General features: G+C 36.6%; 1 protein-coding gene across 1 annotated transcript in view; it reads right to left on the bottom strand.

The window, feature by feature from the left end:
• LOC100371433 (voltage-dependent L-type calcium channel subunit alpha-1D-like) overlaps positions 1-22,959 on the bottom strand; it is an 86,564-nt gene extending 63,605 nt beyond the window's left edge. Inside the window, exons 1-11 of the mRNA XM_085496655.1 lie at positions 22,930-22,959; positions 20,433-20,572; positions 16,927-17,042; positions 10,084-10,236; positions 8,810-8,997; positions 7,805-7,908; positions 7,495-7,610; positions 6,948-7,004; positions 4,958-4,993; positions 3,335-3,428; positions 2,603-2,763 (exon numbers count right to left, since the gene is read on the bottom strand). Coding sequence (XP_085352781.1) covers positions 2,603-2,763; positions 3,335-3,428; positions 4,958-4,993; positions 6,948-7,004; positions 7,495-7,610; positions 7,805-7,908; positions 8,810-8,997; positions 10,084-10,236; positions 16,927-17,042; positions 20,433-20,572; positions 22,930-22,959 — 1,195 coding nt within the window. The remainder of the gene's footprint in view (positions 1-2,602; positions 2,764-3,334; positions 3,429-4,957; positions 4,994-6,947; positions 7,005-7,494; positions 7,611-7,804; positions 7,909-8,809; positions 8,998-10,083; positions 10,237-16,926; positions 17,043-20,432; positions 20,573-22,929) is intronic.
• Between the last annotated feature and the right edge of the window lie 415 nt (positions 22,960-23,374).

Genomic DNA, 23,374 nt, shown 5'->3' with positions numbered 1-23,374 from the left:
GTTTGAGATATTACTGGATTTTTGTATTCAGTTTTCCATTTCAACCACAATCATCACTTAGTAAGCTGTGATCGCGCATTGGGATACTGACTGTGCATAAATGCAGTGTCATCAGAAAACTGATTGTTTGAGAATATTTTGCACCATTACGCCATTTCAAATATTATATTAATTCACAGACAACAAAATAAAGATTTTCAATAACATAAGTTTTCCCACAGTTGATGATTGTATGGCAATTACAAGGCTTCGCCAGTTTTACTTTGGAAGAAGTTGGAAACAGGTAACAGGAAGGGGCTACATGACTACATCTTTTTTTTTTTAATTTGAATCAAGCATGATTTTTTTAATTTTTTTTTTTACAAATGTCTATTTCAGGGCAACAGAAACAAAAACAATAAATGTGTAGGTAGGCATTTTAACAATTGCACAATTAATATTGGATGAAAACGTCATTACCGATATAAATCATAATCATAATTAAAAATAAGATCACATTTAATTTAGTCAGTTTTCATAATGAAATACATAATAACATGTATTTATAAATTTGAATAAGGTTCAACGGCCTTTTCATTTAGTGCCAATTTATACACCATAAAACCTCTGGTTTAGGTGTCACACTCAGAGAAGAGTGAAAGGCCTTTGGTTCATAGGCATCGCGAAATGTTGGAATTGAATCCCCCCAAAAAATTCACATACTGTAACATCCATTATTTTTTTTATAATCTTGTTGATAACGAACAGTAAAGTATGTTCTAAAAGAAGTTTCGAATAAATACAAACACGAATACATTGCTTAGTGGTTAGTACCGGTAGCGAATGATCACGGTAGCACAATCTGGTCATTCTGTGTTTCGCAAGTGAATAACTTGCTTGTTTTCGAAGTATTGCAATTGTTGATTATTATTCAGTAATGATTATAATAACGCACACAAATTTAATTCGCTGAATTTTTATAAATTGGAAGTAAAATTTAACTTAGTTTCATCGTAAACGAATGATTTCGGTCGAATGTAAATGCGCGAAGCGATAGATATCCGCCTTGTTCTCATTTACACGTGGCTCATTTAAATATGTTAATGACGGTTCAGTGACCTCGTGGTGAACGCAACGCGGTAATAGATTTACCGATGTTCTGGCAAGATCTTTATGCTTTGATTTTGACAGGGAAAATGGCATGATTTTTTTTTTAATCAAAAAATTAGTTGTTTTCAAAATATAAACTGAGCATTCAAAGAATAATTTAACATTGTTCGCAGAAATAACAGCTCATTGTCGAAACGAAGCTTACCCATTCGGGCTATTCACAATAGGTGTCAATGACTACGGTAAAATATAAAGTAGACTCTTTTAGGCGCCAGGAGTGAATGAAATATCTAAAATATTTAAAAAAAAACTAAAAAAAAATGCCCAAAAAACGCCGGGCGATTTCATGGTCCGTTGCAGACTACTCGACCGAACGTCCATACACGTGTTGTCACTGCACATCGGCCATGTTGAATCGTACGAGATCGGCAAAATCTTCATTACAACTAACAGTTTAATGCTCACAACATAAAAATACGAATATAATCATATGCAACCTACTATTATATAATGAATAAATTGATCGACACAGGGACATCCCCCCCCCCCCCCGAGTTGTGGATATTTCAGAAATCGCGTCACAAGCAAAAGACCGGATAACGATTTACTAACTTGAAACTATGTCCCCATGAATTAATCGTCCGTGTACAATAATTTGACAGGGTATACAATTTACAAACTAGTTTCGTAGATTGGAGACAATTGTTTGCTTTTTTGGCTTTTCACAAGAATATAAAGCTGGCAATCATCATAATATTCACGTCCGTACGTGCGTCACGGAATGTACACCAATCGTACCCCAAAATACATTCAATTTTGTAGAAACTGGAGAACTTACCTTTGCAAACACGTCTCTTATGCCGCCTTCTTTAAGTTCTTGAAATCAAATAAGGTTATTAGTTCTTCTAGTAACTAGTGAATGAGACCACTGAGCCGAACAGAATACATGTATAAACAGTACTATAATAAATTGCATGCAATGGAGAAATCACGTGCTGTAGCGTTACTCACAGATCTAATTTACTGTAAAATATTTTATTTCAGCTGGAATTATCATTCGCTGAAAAGACTTTCTGGCTGTTTTTGTATTGAATTTATTTTCATTGATTTTTGACAAGTTTGACTGTAAAATATAGGAAAAAGGGAATAATCGCTGGATTTTATTTTAACTGAAACATTCCTTCAGCGAAAATAGCAAAAAAATGTTGCAAGCAAAAATAAAGTATTTTACAGTAATTAATTTATTCTGAGCATGCGCAGACGTTCTGTCAATGTTGCCGGGAGAGGTAATTTTTGATAAAAATCGTGAAAAAGACCCACTTGGGATTTTCAGATCTGGAAAAAACATTACGTGCATACTCGGAAGACACTTGTTCATCAACCTGCCAAGTTTAACTGATACCTGCTGTAGAATTTCTAAGAAAATGTTGGAGACGGAAAAAGGACAAAACCTGAATTATAAGTCCCCTTTTCAGGCTGCGCCTGAACGGGGACTAATAAATGCTTAACTTACTTTGAAAATTATCCAACCACGTTGGCTGATCGTAATGCTCAGATGCTAGTGTACAGGTGTTTAGAAAAACCATTACGATAACTATCCAGTAAAAAGCCTGTGATTTGACAGCTTGTCGACAAACTCTTCTGCAGCGCCGATTCATTCGTCGCATCTGTTTTCTACGTAAAAAGAAATACAATTAATTGATGACTACTACACCAAATACTGAAACAACCCCAACATGATTGGTTAATAAGCAGCTTTTTGGAGTATTTACACCTACAAAATTAAAATAGAGGTACTTTTTAAATATCTGATTTTCCATCCTAACATGTGAGCAATACTGGAGGACACATTGCAAACAGATATCATTTGTGAGAAATTTTATTCATGATTTGTGGAGAGACAGCAAAATCATTAAACTTTGTAGAGTGAAGCATTATGGGTATTTTGGCAGAGAGTCATCATGTGTATTTTCAGACAGAGATTCACCAAGAGGGAAGAGTCAATTTGGAGACTTTAGGCAGGCAGTCACTAAGGAGTCTTCAGCCAAGGATTCAGTAAGGAATCTTTAGACAGAAAGTAACTAGGGGGTCTTAGACAGGAAGTCACTCGGGAGTCAGGAGTCACTTAAGGGATCTTTAGATGGAGTCACTATATCTTTTGTGAAATGCCATTATCTGATAGAGATTATGTGATTATCGTAAACTTGTGCACTTATATCATCCTAGGCATTTGGGAAATTCTCACCTTTTTCTTTCATACCAAGACAGTTGTGTTATTTCACCACTACCTAGATCTTCTGTTTTATCTGAAGAATCGGTCTCACTAACCGGTTTAGGAACTTGAAGAATCAAACAAACCAACAAACAGAGTTAATAAATATGTATAATAGTAAAGAAGCACAGTCACTGCTGCTACAACTGAACCATTGCATATAGTAGATGAATCAGAGACAGAAAAAAAGGATTATCATAATTATTGTTTGTACATAAAGAGAAATGAGAGATAAGGAAACAGAATGGAATACTTGATGACAGAAAAAAAAGAAAGGATAATGAACATTTAACTTAAAATTAATGTAGGCTGAAATAAAAGTAAAAATAAAAAGAGTTTTTACAATGAAAATAAAACAAAATGAAATAAAGTTACATAATCAAAGGGTAGGATGTTGGTTGCCATGGTAACAACTTTCTAGGAACAGAAGATGAATAGCACACTGCTGTAACTTAATGAAAAGAAAAAATAATAATGGTTATGATATGAGCAGGTGATAGGTTGGAGTACATATGTATTGTTCAAAGAAAACTTGTAATATTATTTGTTTTAATTTTCCTTCGCACTGCAGATTAATTCATGAGTGAAACTCTTCTTCAAAGACAGCATTATATTCTAAATCTGTCAATCACGTAACCTTATCATATCAATTATAGACACACTACTTATATTTAATGTGATAATATTACAGGATTGACCAGCTTTAGAATATGCTACATGTATGCATGAAACGTTACAGATATGACAATGGACATTTTACACATAAATGACAAAAGTAAACACAGATACTGCGCTAAGAATTCAAAATTCAGCAATTCTAAAACAATCAAAGCATAAGAACAGTGCATTTTCAAAAAAAAACAAACAAACTATAATCAGTTTGCAGCCAGAGATGGGATACAGTGATGGGATCAAAGCAGAGAGAAGTGTGGAGAACAACAGACAGGTATTCTTTCATTTACGCATGATATATCAGCAGAATTTGAATTTAAAAGCTGGGAGGGGGGGGGGTGGCACTAACAGACACTACAATGCCGGTTCCATCTACAAAGTGGCACAACTTTTAATCATGTGAATTGCCAGGACTCAACATGCATTGCATGCAAATTATTACAGCAGATACTTCTCAATTGCAGTCAAATTATTGCATAGGAATCACACAATATCAAATTAAGACAAAGTAACAAAATTATGTGGAGACAAGAAAGGGATGCAAAGCTTACTTTTACACTAGCAGAGAGATACACTTTGTAATCAGCACAAACACACTGATACATGGCAATTCTAGGATAGGTACACATAATTAAAAAGACATGGGTTTAAGTGAGACACAAGTACTAGTAGTAAAGTGCAATAAGTATGCTTTATACTCTGTAATGCCAAGATATTAGTTCTATCAAAAACAGAATTTTAAATAAAGATAATTGCTATTTGTAATGATACTGAATAATGGTCAATGTATTTTCAATTTCACACGTCTTGGTATTACAGAACAGTTAATAGTTACATTAGTTGTCAAGGAAGAAAAAGGAAAGGGGAAAGTATTCAAACCAGACAGCATTGTATGTTATCATCTTGGCTGCTCATGCCTCCTACCTTTTGTTGTAAGGGTACCAAATCTTTTCCAAAGAACTGCAAGCGTTTCAAAAAAGCATAAGTACTTTGACTATGTTTGTTAGCATATGACATACATGTATAAATATATACAACACTAGATTGTAGTTAGTATTATTACACACTCAAAATTGGTGGTTACTGTGAATATTAAACAACATTAGTTAAGTTTCAGTGCTAAGTAGAAGTGATTTTATGGGTTTTTTTCGAACTACAACATTTGAGGATATCCTGACAAAACTTATCATGAAGTTACCTTTTTTCAAGCTGACCTTAACAACCTTTATCTTTCAGGATTTTGTTTATGTGTTGGAGGAGAATGGAGGGTGTTTGAGGAGAACGGAGGGTGTTGGAGGAGAACGGAGGGTGTTTGAGGAGAACGGAGGGTGTTTGAGGAGAACGGAGGGTGTTTGAGGGGAACGAAGGGTGTTGGAGAACGGAGGGTGTTGGAGGAGAACGGAGGGTGTTGGAGGAGGAAAAGGATGTATTTGATTGTTTAGATTTGAGCAACAAATCATGGAGTACAAGTAAAATTATTCTTGCTTTGTTTTAATTTGGGACTTGGTAGCAAAATAATTTATTTGGTTTTAAAGTGGCTTTGCTACTTGATCTGCTAGTAGTGAATATTGGGTATACAGGGAATGGAGGCACTGTATAAATGTCAAATTGAAAAAAAATACAAAACCTAGAACCTCAGAATCATTTAGAAAATTTGGAAATGTCAGAAACAGTCAAGGAATACAGAAAATCCTGTTCATAGCAGTCTATGAGAATGCAGTTAAACCTGTCAGGAGCAGTCTATGGGAATGCAAGTAAACCTGTATGTAGCAGTCTATGGGAATGCAGATAAACCTGTTCATAGTAGTCTATGGGAATGCAGTTAAACCTGTCAGGAGCAGTCTATGGGAATGCAAGTAAACCTGTCTGTAATAGTATATGGGAATACAGGTAAACCTGTCTGTAGTAGTCTATGGGAATACAAGTAAACCTGTCCATAGTAGTCTATGGGAATGCAGTTAAACAAGTCAGGAGCAGTCTATGGGAATGCAAGTAAACCTGCCCATAGTAGTCTATGGGAATACATGTAATCCTGTCTGTAGTAGTCTATGGGAATACAAGTAAACCTGTCCATAGTAGTCTATGGGAATGCAAGTAAACCTGTCTGTAATAGTATATGGGAAAACAGGTAAACCTGTCTATAGCAGTCTATGGGAATACAGGTAAACCTGCCCATAGTAGCCTATGGGAATGCAGATAAACCTGTTCATAGTAGTCAATGGGAATGCAGGTAATCCTGTCTGTAGTAGTCATGGGAATACAAGTAAACTTGTCCATAGTAGTCTATGGGAATACAGGTAATCTTGTCAGTAGTAGTCTATGGGAATACAAGTAAACCTGCCCATAGTAGTCTATGGGAATACAGGTAATCCTGTCTGTAGTAGTCATGGGAATACAAGTAAACTTGTCCATAGTAGTCTATGGGAATACAGGTAATCTTGTCAGTAGTAGTCTATGGGAATACAGGTAAACATATCCATAGTAGTCTATGGGAATACAGATAAACATGTCCATAGTCATCTATGGGAATACAGGTAATCCTGTCTGTAGTAGTCTATGGGAATGCAGGTAATCCTGTCCATAGCAGTCTATAGGAATGCAGATTTCCTCAACTTTAAGCGCTCCTCTGTGGAGAGCACAGATACCATACTTTTTTATTTTTTTAAAAACACACCTATATATAATATATATTTCTGTAAAAAAAATGTTAATTAACTGAAAAGTGTAAATTGTAATATGTGAGGTAAATATACAGAACAAGAACTGCCCAGACACATTGCTTTTATTCAGATTATATAGAATACTAAATACTCTTTTCCATATAATAGTTTACTATAGCAACAGAATTAATGTGAATGTTGTCTTGGTGACAAGACACAGGAATAGAAAATGTCCTCAAGAAAACATTTCTTACCATGTCTTGGAGGAGCACCTGCTTCGGGTTCGCTATCGTTGTCTGGGTCTAGATCTTCTACAAAAAATATCAAATATAGTTAAGCATCAAGAAGTGAGAATGGAATAGATAGTGTATACACAAAGTGATGGCTTGTCATTTAAGATTAGTTCCCTACACCTGTATATATACATGTATAGTCTATCAATGAAGCATTGTAGGTAACACTATAGTGCAGGTAGCTGTTATTCAAAAGATTTGCAAGATTCAAATTTCAATGGCAAACAACGTTCACCAATTTATGTAAGTTTCAACTCACTGCAATGCCACAACTATAGTGGGCGGTATTCATTTTAACAACTTAGGCAAGCACAACCAATGCTACAAGCTTACAGATTTAAATATAAAATTAAGAAGTCAAGCCACTATGAAGGGACATAACAAAAATGTAATATTCACTGATGGTTGTGCAAGTTAATGAAAGTATGAGAAAAGTATGCATGTCTAGGAAAGCAAACATGTCAGAACAGAATCCTACAACTTACACCAAAAGGGCAAGCTACATTACCTGCTTGTGTTATCCAGTCTAAGTAGCCTCTAAGATCTTCTTCTATTTGTTGTTTTTCTCTAAGTTTTTGGAAGTCCCCTCTGGCTTTTGCCTTTTCCCTTTCTTTAGAAAATTCTCTGAATCAAAATAAAAGTTGAGTAAATTTAATTTCATTGGTGTTTCCTCTCAGTGCATTTTTTATATCCAAGACAGATCCAAATATATTATGTAGAAATCACTCACTTGTCATTGTTTACACGTACACACAAGTGCAAAAATGCACCAACTTACTCACTAAGTACACCTAAAAACAAGATATGTAAGAACTCACCCACTAAGTACACCCAAAACAAGATTAAGTACAAAAAATGAGCCCACTATGATAAGACTAACAAAGTAGATCCAAGGCCAAGCATTGCCTATTGCATCATTTATCTGAGTAACAAAATAAAAACATGAAATGATTAGAAATACATATAATATTGATTACTACCATGCATTAATAATAAGTTCTTTCATGACCACAAAGTTGACTGTGAGGGTGATAATTTGACATTAAGTACGTATGGTACATTATGTAATGTGACAGCAACCGATTGCAAACATAAACCTTCCCAAAGTTTTAACCATGTGTTTAGTCACCTTGGAAACAAGTATCATGTTTTGAAACTTAAATGTACAAAAATCGTCTGGATACTAAAACCAACTTTGGAATGAGTCTGGATACTAAAACCAACTTTGGAATGAGTCTGGATACTAAAACCAATTTTGGAATGAGTCTGGATACTAAAACCAATTTTGGAATGAGTCTGGATACTAAAAGACACAGACAGACACCAGGAAAGGATACTGTAAATTCTTCAATTACAATTTTTTTACCAGTCAATTTCCAAACAAGCAGCCTATCGGCTGAGATAGCTCCGCTGTTAGCAATGCACATTATAATTAAAGAACTGAAGATATCATTAGAAAATGAACAATATGTATAGTATCAAAGCAATCAGACATGCTCTTTTCAACAAAAATTCGAAAATATCACTTTTCACCAAAAATATTCATTAAAATTAGAGAATTGAAGACATCACCATGAAATGAACAAAATTACAAAAATATTCACCAAAATAAGAGAATTAAAGATATCATCACGAAATGAACAAATCTGAGAGAGGTCTACATGTAGTACCTATATATGTAATATCAAAGCAATCAGATACGCGTTTTTTAACAAGAAGTCGGAAATATCACTTTTTAGCAAAAATGACAAAGGGTACAGTAGTAATGGTAAAAAAAGCTTGCATGCATAATTAATTAAAATTAGCATATACATGTAACTTACATCATATAATACATTTGTCCAGCCTTCCATTGTTATACACTGGAAAACTGTTAACACAGCTAGGCCAAAATTGTCAAAATTTGTTATTCCATTATTTGGGCCATCCCAAGGTCCCCTACAAACACTTGTATTCAGGTCGCAAGGGTAACCAGGGCCACATGGATGAGGATCTTCTAGCGAATATTTTCCTGCAAAGATGAAAAATAATTTGTAACAAATGAATGTACATGTACACCAGTTAACATTAACTATTTCATATAAGCCAGCAACAGTTATTCACATCAACCATATTTTCTACCAAACTTGGCACACACCCCACCCTGTGCACCCATCCCACCCAAACACTGCTTAATTACCTACCACAAACATTAACTACACAACCCACCCAAAACACTTATGTAACACCTAACCCACCCAAAACACTAACCACACAACCCAACCAAAACACTAACCACACAACCCACCCCAAACAAACATCTAACCCACCCAAAATACTTAACACCTAACCCACCCAAAACACTAACCACACAACCCACCCCAAACAAACATCTAACCCACCCAAAACACTTAACACCTAACCCACCCAAAACACTAACCACACAACCCACCCAAAACACTAACCACACAACCCACCCCAAACAAACATCTAACCCACCCAAAACACTAACCACACAACCCACCCAAACACTAACCACACAACTCACCCCAAACAAACATCTAACCCACCCAAAACACTTAACACCTAACCCACCCAAACACTAACCACACAACCCACCCCAAACAAACATCTAACCCACCCAAAACACTTAACACCTAACCCACCCAAAACAATAACCACACAACCCACCCCAAACATCTAACCCACCCAAACATCTAACCACACAACCCACCCAAACACTAACCACACAACCCACCCCAAACACTTAACACCCACCCCCACCCCCATTAAGAACAATCCACACTTCATCATCTACTCGTCCATCCCCAAAACCACAGTTTTATACAAATGTAGGGCTTGTACTTCATAGTCTCAATTGCTTTGATGCCAAACAAGTTTGCTTTGCTGTACCCACATATACCCTATATTATGCCTATAGGCCAAGGCAATGTTATCAACTTTAGTCTTCTCAACATTGTAGTTGGAACTCTGCAAATGTCTTGTATTCACAGTACAAGACACCATCAGATAACTACACTACTGTTATCTGCACATGACAGACATAATAGCATACCTGATGTGCTTGTGATGTGTAAGTAGACCTTTTGACACTTACCTGTTTTAAGATCAAAGCAGGTTTTATGCATTTTCCCTGAGAAAAGTTCTAAGCCAATAATTGCGTAGATGATAATCACAAAGATAACTAAAAGGCCGATATGTAAGAGAGGCACCATCGCCCGCAAAATGGAATTCAGCACTACTTGTAAACCTGTAGAATAGAGGGGTACAAATGTAAAATGCTCTTTTATGTGAGTGTGTAAATCTCACTGACTCAGTTGTTCACATTTGGGCTTGGGAGCTATATACAGTGTAAGTATAAGATACCATGGGGTTTTCAATTGGAAATGCATCTTATTCCAATCTGTAATCATATTGTCTATGCAGCTTATTTGTACCAATACAGCTGACATATTGATTTTCTTCAAAGAAGCTTTTAAGAATATGGAAGTGTGATTCCATTTAGGGAATTGTGTATTAATAAAACATTTGGTGAACACACAGTGCTAGAGCATGTTAGTATTTAGCAGTAAACAAAATACAGCCTCCCAAAGAATAATGTGAACAACTGAAAGTGACCAGCCAATCATTTGAATTAGATCAATTACTCCATAAGATCCTTCCATCATGCAGCAGCAAATGCCTTATCACCTCATATCAAAGTCACCACAAAACAGAGTACAAGAAGTAATTTATAAACAAGACCAGGTGTTATTCCAAGCAGCTGGTTTGATTTGCTATAGACCTTTTTTTCTTATGTCTGGCACCTTCACAGTTTTTTTGTGTGAGAAGCGGTTCAGGAGAACTCAGAAAGAGGCTCCTAGAGACGCCCTGATTTTGCTGCATGCATAGGCATAGGAAATTGCTTTAAATTTCATTTTTATTTTTAATTTATCTAATATATATATTACATTCTATTATTATGTTGTCAGTTGAGTTCTGACTTGCAGCTAACTTCCAAAATGACTGGGATAATAATAAATGCTATTTTCCATGGCATACTACTTTAATAACTTGAAACATGACAAGAAATGTAGAGTAGTTTCCTGAGTCTGTGCATTCAGCAAGAACATGGCTTCCCCAAGAAGCCTATTTCTGAGTTCATTTGAAAAGCTTCTCCCTGAAATAACTGTGAGGGTGCCAGAATTATTATAAGGGTCTTTTTCACCCCCACCTCTGCCACAATGGTTGAAACCATTCAGAGGTGGTCCAAGAATAAGAAGCTAGTTTGATTCAGTCATTTCACCTCACTCTGCCTCCACCTCAATGGTTGAATCCATTCAGAGGTGGTCCAAGAGTAAGAGGCTAGTTTGATTCAGTCATTTCACCTCACTCTACCTCCACCTCAATGGTTGAGTCCATTCAGAGGTGGTCCTAGAGTAAGAAGCTAGTTTGATTCAGTCATTTCACCTCACTCTGCCTCCACCTCAATGGTTGAGTCCATTCAGAGGTGGTCCTAGAGTAAGAAGCTAGTTTGATTCAGTCATTTCACCTCACTCTGCCTCCACCTCAATGGTTGAATCCATTCAGAGGTGGTCCAAGAGTAAGAGGCTAGTTTGATTCAGTCATTTCACCTCACTCTGCCTCCACCTCAATGGTTGAGTCTATTCATAGGTGGTCCTAGAGTATGAAGCTAGTTTGATTCAGTCATTTCACCTCACTCTGCCTCCACCCCAATGGTTGAATCCATTCAGAGGTGGTCCTAGAGTAAAAAGCTAGTTTGATTCAGTCATTTCACCTCACTCTGCCTCCACCTCAATGGTTGAATCCATTCAGAGGTGGTCCTAGAGTAAGAAGCTAGTTTGATTCAGTCATTTCATTTCACCTCACCCTGCCTCCATCTCAATGGTTGAGTCCATTCAGAGGTGGTCTGAGAGTAAGAAGCTAGGTTGATTCAGTCATTTCACCTCACTGTCTCCACCTCAATGGTTGAATCCATTCAGAGGTGGTCCTAGATTAAGAAGCTAGTTTGATTCAGTCATTTCACCTCACTCTGCCTCCACCTCAATGGTTGAATCCATTCAGAGGTAGTCCTAGAGTAAAAAGCTAGTTTGATTCAGTCATTTCACCTCACTCTGCCTCCACCTCACTGGTTGAGTCCATTCAGAGGTGGTCCTAGAGTAAGAAGCTAGTTTGATTCAGTCATTTCACCTCACTCTGCCTCCACCTCAATGGTTGAGTCCATTCAGAGGTGGTCCTAGAGTAAGAAGCTAGTTTGATTCACTCATTTCACCTCACTCTGCCTCCACCTCAATGGTTGAGTCCATTCAGAGGTGGTCTGAGAGTAAGAAGCTAGGTTGATTCAGTCATTTCACCTCACTCTGTCTCCACCTCAATGGTTGAATCCATTCAGAGGTGGTCCTAGATTAAGAAGCTAGTTTGATTCAGTCATTTCACCTCACTCTGCCTCCACCTCACTGGTTGAGTCCATTCAGAGGTGGTCCTAGAGTAAGAAGCTAGTTTGATTCAGTCATTTCACCTCACTCTGCCTCCGCCTCAATGGTTGAGTCCATTCAGAGGTGGTCCTAGAGTAAGAAGCTAGTTTGATTCACTCATTTCACCTCACTCTGCCTCCACCTCAATGGTTGAGTCCATTCAGAGGTGGTCCTAGAGTAAAAAGCTAGTTTGATTCAGTCATTTCACCTCACTCTGCCTCCACCTCACTGGTTGAGTCCATTCAGAGGTGGTCCTAGAGTAAGAAGCTAGTTTGATTCAGTCATTTCACCTCACTCTGCCTCCGCCTCAATGGTTGAGTCCATTCAGAGGTGGTCCTAGAGTAAGAAGCTAGTTTGATTCACTCATTTCACCTCACTCTGCCTCCACCTCAATGGTTGAGTCCATTCAGAGGTGGTCCTAGAGTAAAAAGCTAGTTTGATTCAGTCATTTCACCTCACTCTGCCTCCACCTCACTGGTTGAGTCCATTCAGAGGTGGTCCTAGAGTAAGAAGCTAGTTTGATTCAGTCATTTCACCTCACTCTGCCTCCACCACAATGGTTGAATCCAATCAGAGGTGGTCCCAGATTAAGAAGCTAGTTTGATTCAGTCACTTCATTTCACCTCACCCTGCCTCCATCTCAATGGTTGAGTCCATTCAGAGGTGGTCTGAGAGTAAGAAGCTAGGTTGATTCAGTCATTTCACCTCACTCTGTCTCCACCTCAATGGTTGAATCCATTCAGAGGTAGTCCTAGAGTAAAAAGCTAGTTTGATTCAGTCATTTCACCTCACTCTGCCTCCACCTCACTGGTTGAGTCCATTCAGAGGTGGTCCTAGAGTAAGAAGCTAGTTTGATTCAGTCATTTCACCTCACTCTGCCTCCGCCTCAATGGTTGAGTCCATTCAGAGGTGGTCCTAGAGTAAGAAGCTAGTTTGATTCACTCATTTCACCTCACTCTGCCTCCACCTCAATGGTTGAGTCCATTCAGAGGTGGTCCTAGAGTAAGAAGCTAGTTTGATTCAGTCATTTCACCTCACTCTGTCTCCACCACAATGGTTGAATCCAATCAGAGGTGGTCCCAGATTAAGAAGCTAGTTTGATTCAGTCACTTCATTTCACCTCACCCTGCCTCCACCTCAATGGTTGAATCCATTCAGAGGTGGTCCAAGAGTAAGAAGCTAGTTTGATTCAGTCATTTCACCTCACTCTGCCTCCACCTCAATGGTTGAGTCCATGCAGAAATGGTCCAAGAGTAAAAAGCTAGTTTGATTCAGTCATTTCACCTCACTCTGCCTCCACCACAATGGTTGAATCCATTCAGAGGTGGTCCTAGATTAAGAAGCTAGTTTGATTCAGTCATTTCATTTCACTCTTCCTCCACCTCAATGGTTGAGTCCATTCAGAGGTGGTCCTAGAGTAAGAAGCTAGTTTGATTCAGTCATTTCACCTCACTCTGTCTCCACCTCAATGGTTGAATCCATTCAGAGGTGGTCCTAGAGTAAAAAGCTAGTTTGATTCAGTCATTTCACCTCACTCTGCCTCCACCTCAATGGTTGAGTCCATTCAGAGGTGGTCCTAGAGTAAGAAGCTAGTTTGATTCAGTCATTTCACCTCACTCTGTCTCCACCTCAATGGTTGAATCCATTCAGAGGTGGTCCTAGAGTAAAAAGCTAGTTTGATTCAGTCATTTCACCTCACTCTGCCTCCACCTCAATGGTTGAGTCCATTCAGAGGTGGTCCTAGAGTAAGAAGCTAGTTTGATTCAGTCATTTCACCTCACTCTGTCTCCACCTCAATGGTTGAATCCATTCAGAGGTGGTCCTAGAGTAAAAAGCTAGTTTGATTCAGTCATTTCACCTCACTCTGCCTCCACCTCAATGGTTGAGTCCATTCAGAGGTGGTCCTAGAGTAAGAAGCTAGTTTGATTCAGTCATTTCACCTCACTCTGCCTCCACCACAATGGTTGAATCCATTCAGAGGTGGTCCCAGATTAAGAAGCTAGTTTGATTCAGTCATTTCATTTCACCTCACCCTGCCTCCACCTCAATGGTTGAATCCATTCAGAGGTGGTCCAAGAGTAAGAGGCTAGTTTGATTCAGTCATTTCACCTCACTCTGTCTCCACCTCAATGGTTGAGCCCATTCAGAGGTGGTTCGATAGTAAGAAGCTAGTTTGATTCAGTCATTTCACCTCACTCTGCCTCCACCTCAATGGTTGAGTCCATTCAGAGGTGGTCCAAGAGTAAGAAGCTAGTTTGATTCAGTCATTTCACCTCACTCTGTCTCCACCTCAATGGTTGAATCCATTCAGAGGTGGTCCTAGAGTAAAAAGCTAGTTTGATTCAGTCATTTCACCTCACTCTGCCTCCACCTCAATGGTTGAGTCCATTCAGAGGTGGTCCTAGAGTAAGAAGCTAGTTTGATTCAGTCATTTCACCTCACTCTGCCTCCACCTCAATGGTTGAGTCCATTCAGAGGTGGTCCTAGAGTAAGAAGCTACATGTAGTTTGATTCAGTCATTTCACCTCACTCTGCCTCCACCTCAAAGGTTGAATCCATTCAGAGGTGGTCCTAGAGTAAGAAGCTAGTTTGATTCAGTCATTTCACCTCACTCTGCCTCCACCTCAATGGTTGAATCCATTCAGAGGTGGTCCTAGAGTAAGAAGCTAGTTTGATTCAGTTATTTCACCTCACTCTGCCTCCACATCAATGGTTGAATCCATTCAGAGGTGGTCCTAGAGTAAGAAGCTAGTTTGATTCAGTCATTTCACCTCACTCTGTCTCCACGTCAATGGTTGAATCCATTCAGAGGTGGTCCTAGAGTAAGAAGCTAGTTTGATTCAGTCATTTCACCTCACTCTGCCTCCACCTCAATGGTTGAATCCATTCAGAGGTGGTCCTAGAGTAAGAAGCAAGTTTGATTCAGTCATTGCACCTCACTCTGTCTCCACCTCAATGGTTGAATCCATTCAGTGGTGGTCCTAGAGTAAGAAGCTAGTTTGATTCAGTCATTTCACCTCACTCTGCCTCCACCTCAATGGTTGAATCCATTCAGAGGTGGTCCAAGAGTAAGAAGCTAGTTTGATTCAGTCGTTTCACCTCACTCTGTCTCCACCTCAATGGTTGAATCCATTCAGAGGTGGTCCAAGAGTAAGAAGCTAGTTTGATTCAGTCATTTCACCTCACTCTGCCTCAATGGTGGTCATATTATAAGTATCTGGTTATATTTGACCATTTCACCTCTTTCAGCCTCAATGGTTGAATCATGGTCATGGGGTAAGTAGCTAGTTTGATTAAACCATTCCACCTCCACCTCAATGGTTGAATCAGCTTAGAGGTGGTCATGGGGTAAGTAGCTATTTTTAATAAACCATTTCACCTTCAATGGTTGAATCCAAAAGTGATTAAGCATCACAAAAACACACAAATTCACCATGTTAAATTGTTGTATTCGTTGTACCAGCCATCAAAAGAGAATGGTGTACAATATTATCCAATAATATCATTTAGTAATATTGCATTTACAAAATTCATAGAGGCAGACCATATTAAATGGGCTTGCAAGTTTTAATTTTTACCAGCTCAACTTGAAAGTTACCTGTTTCGGGCAATAAGGACAGGTAATGATTTCAAACACTGCTAAGCAGTGTTGATTTTTTATCTAACATTGTGCATTCATTTTACTGGGACCGAGTTGGTCTTGAGCCCACTTTAGATTTTGGACAGCTCTTATAATATAAAGATGGGTGACATTCTTGTGGCTATATTTTCAACTAATTTGCATATTATTAATGGTACCAGGTGCACATACATGTACATATTATGTCAATTTAAATATGAATACAAATATTTAAATTATACTCAGATACAAATTGTAATAGATTGAACAGCTTCAATGATAACAATAAGACCAATGACATTTTTAAAACTAAAGACTTCTAAGTGCCTTTGTTTTTACCAAGTAGTTTTCCCGGAGTAATGGCAATGTTTCCATGGTGATGTAGACAGATTAAAAATGATGTATAGTTGAAGAGATGAAAATGACCAACTCAATGTGGAAGGGAACAGTGTTAGAATAGCAGGGTCAGCACAGCTGCCTGGTATACACTAATCAAATTGTCTCCCAGATTTCACAGTTACAATTTTGGGTTGATTGTTTAGAGTGAAATATGCAGATACATTCATTAACATAATTACGATACTACATGCATTAAGCAGTATCTACAGGTCACAGGTCACCAACCAACTTTTAGACACCACTTTTTTATGTTCGCAAGAAGCTTTACAAGCAGTGGTATACAGAGATGACAGAGATAGGAATTAAGGATGATGAAATGCGGGGCAAGCAACATGATGAGCACATGCATATCTGGCTACAGCTATTGTTATTTATGCACAAGCCTTCCCAGAATGCATTGCAGGTTATGGAGTTGTGCGGATGATTGCCGTGGATTCCGGTTACTTACTGGGAACACCTGAGACCAATCTCAATGGTCTCAGAACTCGGAAAGCCCTCAAAGCTTTCACGTCAAATCCTTCTTTTGCTCCCAAGTCAGCACTATTTAAACCTTCACTTATTATTCTGTGGGGAGAGAGAAGAAAATGTGGGGGGAAAAATTCAAGCAACATAAAGAATATGATGAAAACATTCGGACCCACACACACACACATACACAATGAAATGATCAAACAACTTACTCGGGACTCCAGTTATAAGTCTGAGAGGCCTGAGGACACGAAATGCCCTCAGGGCCTTCACATCAAAGCCTGCCTGGTCCAACTCAAAAATTTCTAAAAAAGAACTAATAACGCTGCAAGAATAAATTGCCAGTCATTAGTAAATTAAAGTGAATAACATAAAAAAAAACAAATAACCATATGCTCTATTTATTTATCAATTTTTTTTATTTTTATATGATATTTTAAAAAACTGCATGCATAGAAAATTTAAAAAACTTAAAATAGGGTGATACATGTATAAAGTTTTTAAATGTGTATTAGATGATAGGGAAGTTAGTAAAAAAATTACCATACTCGTCTGCCTCAGTGACCAGTGATGTCAACTCAGAAAATCGTGATTTGTAAGGAGAGGTGCTTAGCCAAGCACATCCTCAGAGTTTTCAAACTGTTTATTTTTGCTCTCAAACATATTACTTGTTTTAAAACAGGAATAAAATATTGTTTTATGATTTTACCATGTTTGAACTATTAAATTCTTTGTAAAATTGTTGAAGTTAAGTTTATCATTATTATTTTCATTGTTGAATGGTTTTGGTCATCAGCAAATTTGTGATGCCATGCTGTTTCACTACAACAATATTGTTTAATCTGATAGGCTGTCAACAACCAATCAAAAGCTGTAATCAACTGACACAATAGACCATTTTCCGTCCTCTACGAGATCCCACGCTATGCGTGAAATTGGATGTAAAAACAGGACAAATAAAAGTCATAGCATTGTAGTTGCGACAAACTTTGCGTGGTATTTGACAAATGCGAAAGTATTTTAGAGGATATTTTCATGCTTAACAATGTGCTGTACACATTTGATGATGGTCAATTTCGATAAAGTAAGGATATGTAAACGTAACATTCCCCTGAAAAAGATTGGCCTTTCGATGTGAGCTACGAAATAAAAAAAATTGTAGTTCATAATCAAATCGTTTAATTTTTGCAGCAGACGTTCGATGAACGTCTTTTATACAACTAACAAGATCTCGCAGTTGTACAAAAAATCACCGATTCCTGGGAATCACAGACTATGTTTAACAAAATAACATTATTTTACGCTTACCAACATTGAAGGGTGATTGACATTAATTTCAGTTGCAAAACAATGAATAGGGCATTTGATGATTGCTTGAATCTTATTGTGATAGGCAATACAACATTTTGGAAGGGTTGGCATTTTAATGTGAACTTGACCTGCAAAAGTGTTGATGGGTGCTTGAACAGACATGGGTGCTAACATGGTATAGAGGGGGATGTGGTTGTATTAGTGGTATTAGTGTGTATACATTATATAAGGGAGGTCTATGTTTGCTCTGTCATTAGTAAATGTAGTAAATTCATTTTTTTTTTCACAAGATTTAAAATGCATTGCATTTCAAGATAAATTATTAATAAATATTCAATTATTATGTATTTTGTGAATGTATTTTGGCTATTTATTTTATTTTCAATTTTCACATTTACTAACAATTACAAAAAAAAAATCTGAAGAGCAGCAAAGAGGTGATTGTGTTAGTGTGTATAATGGAGTCAATGAATTGGGTGGGTCAAGAAATAAATAAAAACATTCTAATCTTATCAACCAATCTTGTCACATTGTTTTACCTGAACACCACAGAGTATGATGTTGACAATCAATGACCACATATTTAATGGTCAAACATCCTGGCATTATTGGGGGTAGGTTTTATCTGAACACCACACTACTGTTGTACAATCAATGACCACATATTTAATGGTCAAACATCCTAGCATTATTGGGGGTAGGTTTTATCTGAACACCACACTACTGTTGTACAATCAATGACCACATATTTAATGGTCAAACATCCTAGCATTATTGGGGGTAGGTTTTATCTGAACACCACACTACTGTTGTACAATCAATGACCACATATTTAATGGTCAAACATCCTAGCATTATTGGGGGTAGGTTTTATCTGAACACCACACTACTGTTGTACAATCAATGACATCATACTTTACAGTCACACTTTGGGGTAATTTTACGACTCCTTGTATTTCATAAATCTACCCATCATTCAATAGGTAATGGGTAATGTTTTATTGAATACTTCATGGACTATTTTGGGTCAAGTTTGCTGGGATTTTTTTTTTATGTGCACACCTCTTTTTGAGTGTGATCTATGTACACATTGAATGAAATGTACATTAACCAATTGACACGACAGTGGACACTGGCATAAATAGATACATACTTTGCATAAATCACCAACACTAACATAACAACCTCAAATGAACACTAACCAGTTCTTTCACAGACATTTTTTCATCACAAATTCCAAAAAAAACATCAAATCAAAAAAATACCTTTTTTGCCGTGAATATTAAGCGGTTTACAGTATGTATATACAACTGTACTAATACATACTACTGTAAAAGACTTTATTTAAGCTGCAATTAATTTTCGCTGATAAGACGTTTTGGGTGTTTCGCATGGACGAGTTGAAGGTTAAGTATAGGTTGAAAGGTATATTTATTGGATTTTATTTTCACTGAATCATTCTTTCAGCGAAAATAAAGTATTTTACAGTATCCATCTATTCATTTCACTTAATTATCATCAATTTCACTTACCAACTCAATTTTCAAATTAAAACCCATATGAAAACAAACACTCACTAAGAATTTGATTCCTGATTTAGGAATAATATTAAATTATATCCAAAAAGTTTCATTTTCAAACTTTATAATTGTTTGTTATTCAAAATGAATATGTAATTAAGAGAAATGCACTAATTATTTTCTTAGACATAATTGTTATTGTACATAGTTGGAGTTGATTGTTTAATTTATGTATTATGCCCATAATTCACACATGTATATCTGAGATAGATCAAAGAACGTTTGAAAAATTTGATTTGGTGCATATTTGCAATCAGCTTGCCATCTTCAATGAAAGCATGCAAGTAATTGTGACCTGGTATGTCAGAGCAATTTTCATTCATATCCATAATATAATATAATATAATATAATAGAAATTAGTACAAGTGAAGAAGGTAACAGCTATTTTGATTGTTTCATTACGTTTCTCATTTCAACTTGAATTTATCTGTCTATTCTCAATAGTCTAGTCAATAACAAATCCAAGTAACATTAAATAAATATACTTGTTATTCTAATCAATTCAAGACATTAGTCAATTCATTCCTCCTTCATCATAAACCAGCCATCCATCAATTATAACCAATTATTCAACCTATCAATCAGAAAACTTACCCTATAACAACAATTATAAAATCTAATATATTCCATGCATTTCTAAGGTATGCACCACTGTGTAATAGAAATCCATATGCAATAATTTTCAAGACTGCTTCTAATGTAAATATTACAAGGAAGGCATATTCAACAACTTCCTGCAAAATGAACAGAAAAAGAAAGGGTTATTAATAACTAACTTCATACAACGTATGTTAGATTCCAGATGATTCTTCAACAAGACATAAATAACATAGTCCCTGTCTTGTAAGGCCTTCAATATTATAAATAACATAGTTCCCGTCTTGTAAGGCTTCGGATATTATAAATAACATAGTCCCTGTCTTGTCAGGCCTTCAATATTATAAATAACATAGTTCCCGTCTTGTATAGCTTCGGATATTATAAATAACATAGTCCCTGTCTTGTAAGGCTTTGGATATTATAAATAACATAGTCCCTGTCTTGTAAGGCTTTGGATATTATAAATAACATAGTCCCTGTCTTGTAAGGCCTTCAATATTATAAATAACATAGTCCCTGTCTTGTAAGGCTTTGGATATTATAAATAACATAGTCCCTGTCTTGTAAGGCTTTGGATATTATAAATAACATAGTCCCTGTCTTGTAAGGCTTTGGATATTATAAATAACATAGTCCCTGTCTTGTAAGGCCTTGGATATTATAAATAACATAGTCCCTGTCTTGTAAGGCTTTGGATATTATAAATAACATAGTTCTTGTTTTGTAAGGCTTTGGATATTATAAATAACACTGTCTTGTAAGGCTTTGGATATTATAAATAACATAGTTCTTGTTTTGTAAGGCTTTGGATATTATAAATAACATAGTCCCTGTCTTGTAATGCCTTTGGATATTATAAATAACATAGTCCCTGTCTTGTAAGGCCTTGGATATTATAAATAACATAGTCCCTGTCTTGTAAGGCTTTGGATATTATAAATAACATAGTCCCTGTCTTGTAAGGCCTTGGATATTATAAATAACATAGTCCCTGTCTTGTAAGGCTTTGGATATTATAAATAACATAGTCCCTGTCTTGTAAGGCTTTGGATATTATAAATAACATAGTCCCTGTCTTGTAAGGCCTTGGATATTATAAATAACATAGTCCCTGTCTTGTAAGGCTTTGGATATTATAAATAACATAGTCCCTGTCTTGTAAGGCTTTGGATATTATAAATAACTATTGTTTTGTATCACTAGGCAAATATTCTCGTACAGGACTAGATGTGAAATCATTGCATTCATATATTATTAAAAACAATATATAGACTTGCCTCTATACCAAATTTAAACAAAATCATTGAAATATACATGTATAAATTATGTATATATTATGTAGACTATAAATAGAAAACAACAAACACCGGTTTATATATTACAACACTCATACAAGGGTGGCTGTTTACGATCTACATATTGAACCAATATATTCTGAGACAAGGAAAACAAATCATGAATCATTAGAAATAAGTAGTACACATTGTCAAATTCTTACATAGCAATCTCAAATGTTATTACTCAATTCAAGTCAAGTCTGTATTGTTATGAACTTTCAGCATGTGGTTGCATTATGTATGTGCAGCTTATGAAAATTACGGACATCAATTTAATGCAATTGTCGGCAATTGATGTATGCATTTCGAACTGATCTACAACAAGTTGGTATTTAAAAGGGTTGAATTGTTTTATTTGATAAGTATGTAACAATAACTAACCCCCAAAGCATATGAACAGTACCCTCAAAGAATATCATTGATATATGAAGTATGCCCTCAACAAATAATTGAACATTATTGCAGTGTGTGTATAGCACCCTCAAGTGGTGAATATTTCTGAGCTTTTGTTTGATTTGACTTTGTTATCACACAGGTCATGTGAAAATGTTGAAATCTCATTAAGGGAAAGTGTATCATACTATTATAGTACAAGTTGACCTTAAAGCAGTCTGGTATTTTAATGTTTAATCATCAAAAATGCATGCAAGTTATAGATGAGTATTATTGTATATACCAAATATACTGTAAAATACTTAATTTTTGCATGGAATTTATTTTTGCTATAGGTATGATTCAGTGAAAATGTGAAAATAAAAATCAAGCGTATATAAGTGAAAATAAGTTCCATACAAACAATTCTAAAATAATGTATTTTACAGTAGTGTGTTTGATAAGAACACACCCCAGTATAAATGTTTCCTTGTGTAGGATGGTGCAGTGTACAATCTCTTGGCCCTGTATTGATTCTGGCATTTATCTCTGTAGGCTTTCAGCAGGCCAGGTATTAAATGTAGATTACAAAAATATCACTGACATTTATTTCAAAGTGTAAACAATTATATAAACATATGTTCATTAGGTGTGTATCCCAGTGTTCTGAGTTGCTATATTATAAAATTTATTGTTCAACTTAATGTATTTATCTTGAGATTCAAATGACAAACACAATGTAGTGATGGTAATAATGAATTGAGCTAGTCAATGTACCATACTGAAACATAAATACCAGTCACTGGTAGCATAGTGGTTGTCGCATCAGACTCATGATCGATAGACCCAAGTTCAAATTCCATCCTAGGCTGAACATCAAAGGGTCGACCCCTACCCTGGGTGAGTGTGCCACAGACTCAATAGGAAGGCCAATTCCACTGGCCGAGATTAATTCACTAACGAATGCGACTTTGGGGGAACCTTGGTTAAGGTTCACAGGTACTTGTGTTCGGCCGGGCCTGGTTGACGCCAGGATAGCGCATTACAAATTGCCATTTGACAGAAAGATGGCCACACAGCCCTGTCATGTACGGTAGTCCCAAACATGAATATGACTTCTGTGGCAAAATGCACTAGCACATGCAATTTGCACATACAGAAAAAAAAGTCAGGAGAGACAACAGTGACACTCAATGTCCGGAACTGTCGCCTGGCACAAAAAATATT

The sequence above is a fragment of the Saccoglossus kowalevskii genome, chromosome 3, assembly GCF_978046115.1.
Source record: "Saccoglossus kowalevskii chromosome 3, keSacKowa6.1, whole genome shotgun sequence".
Lineage (NCBI taxonomy): Eukaryota > Metazoa > Hemichordata > Enteropneusta > Harrimaniidae > Saccoglossus > Saccoglossus kowalevskii.
The sequence above is the reverse complement of the archived record's forward strand: the minus strand, read 5'-3'. Positions and strand labels throughout refer to the sequence as shown.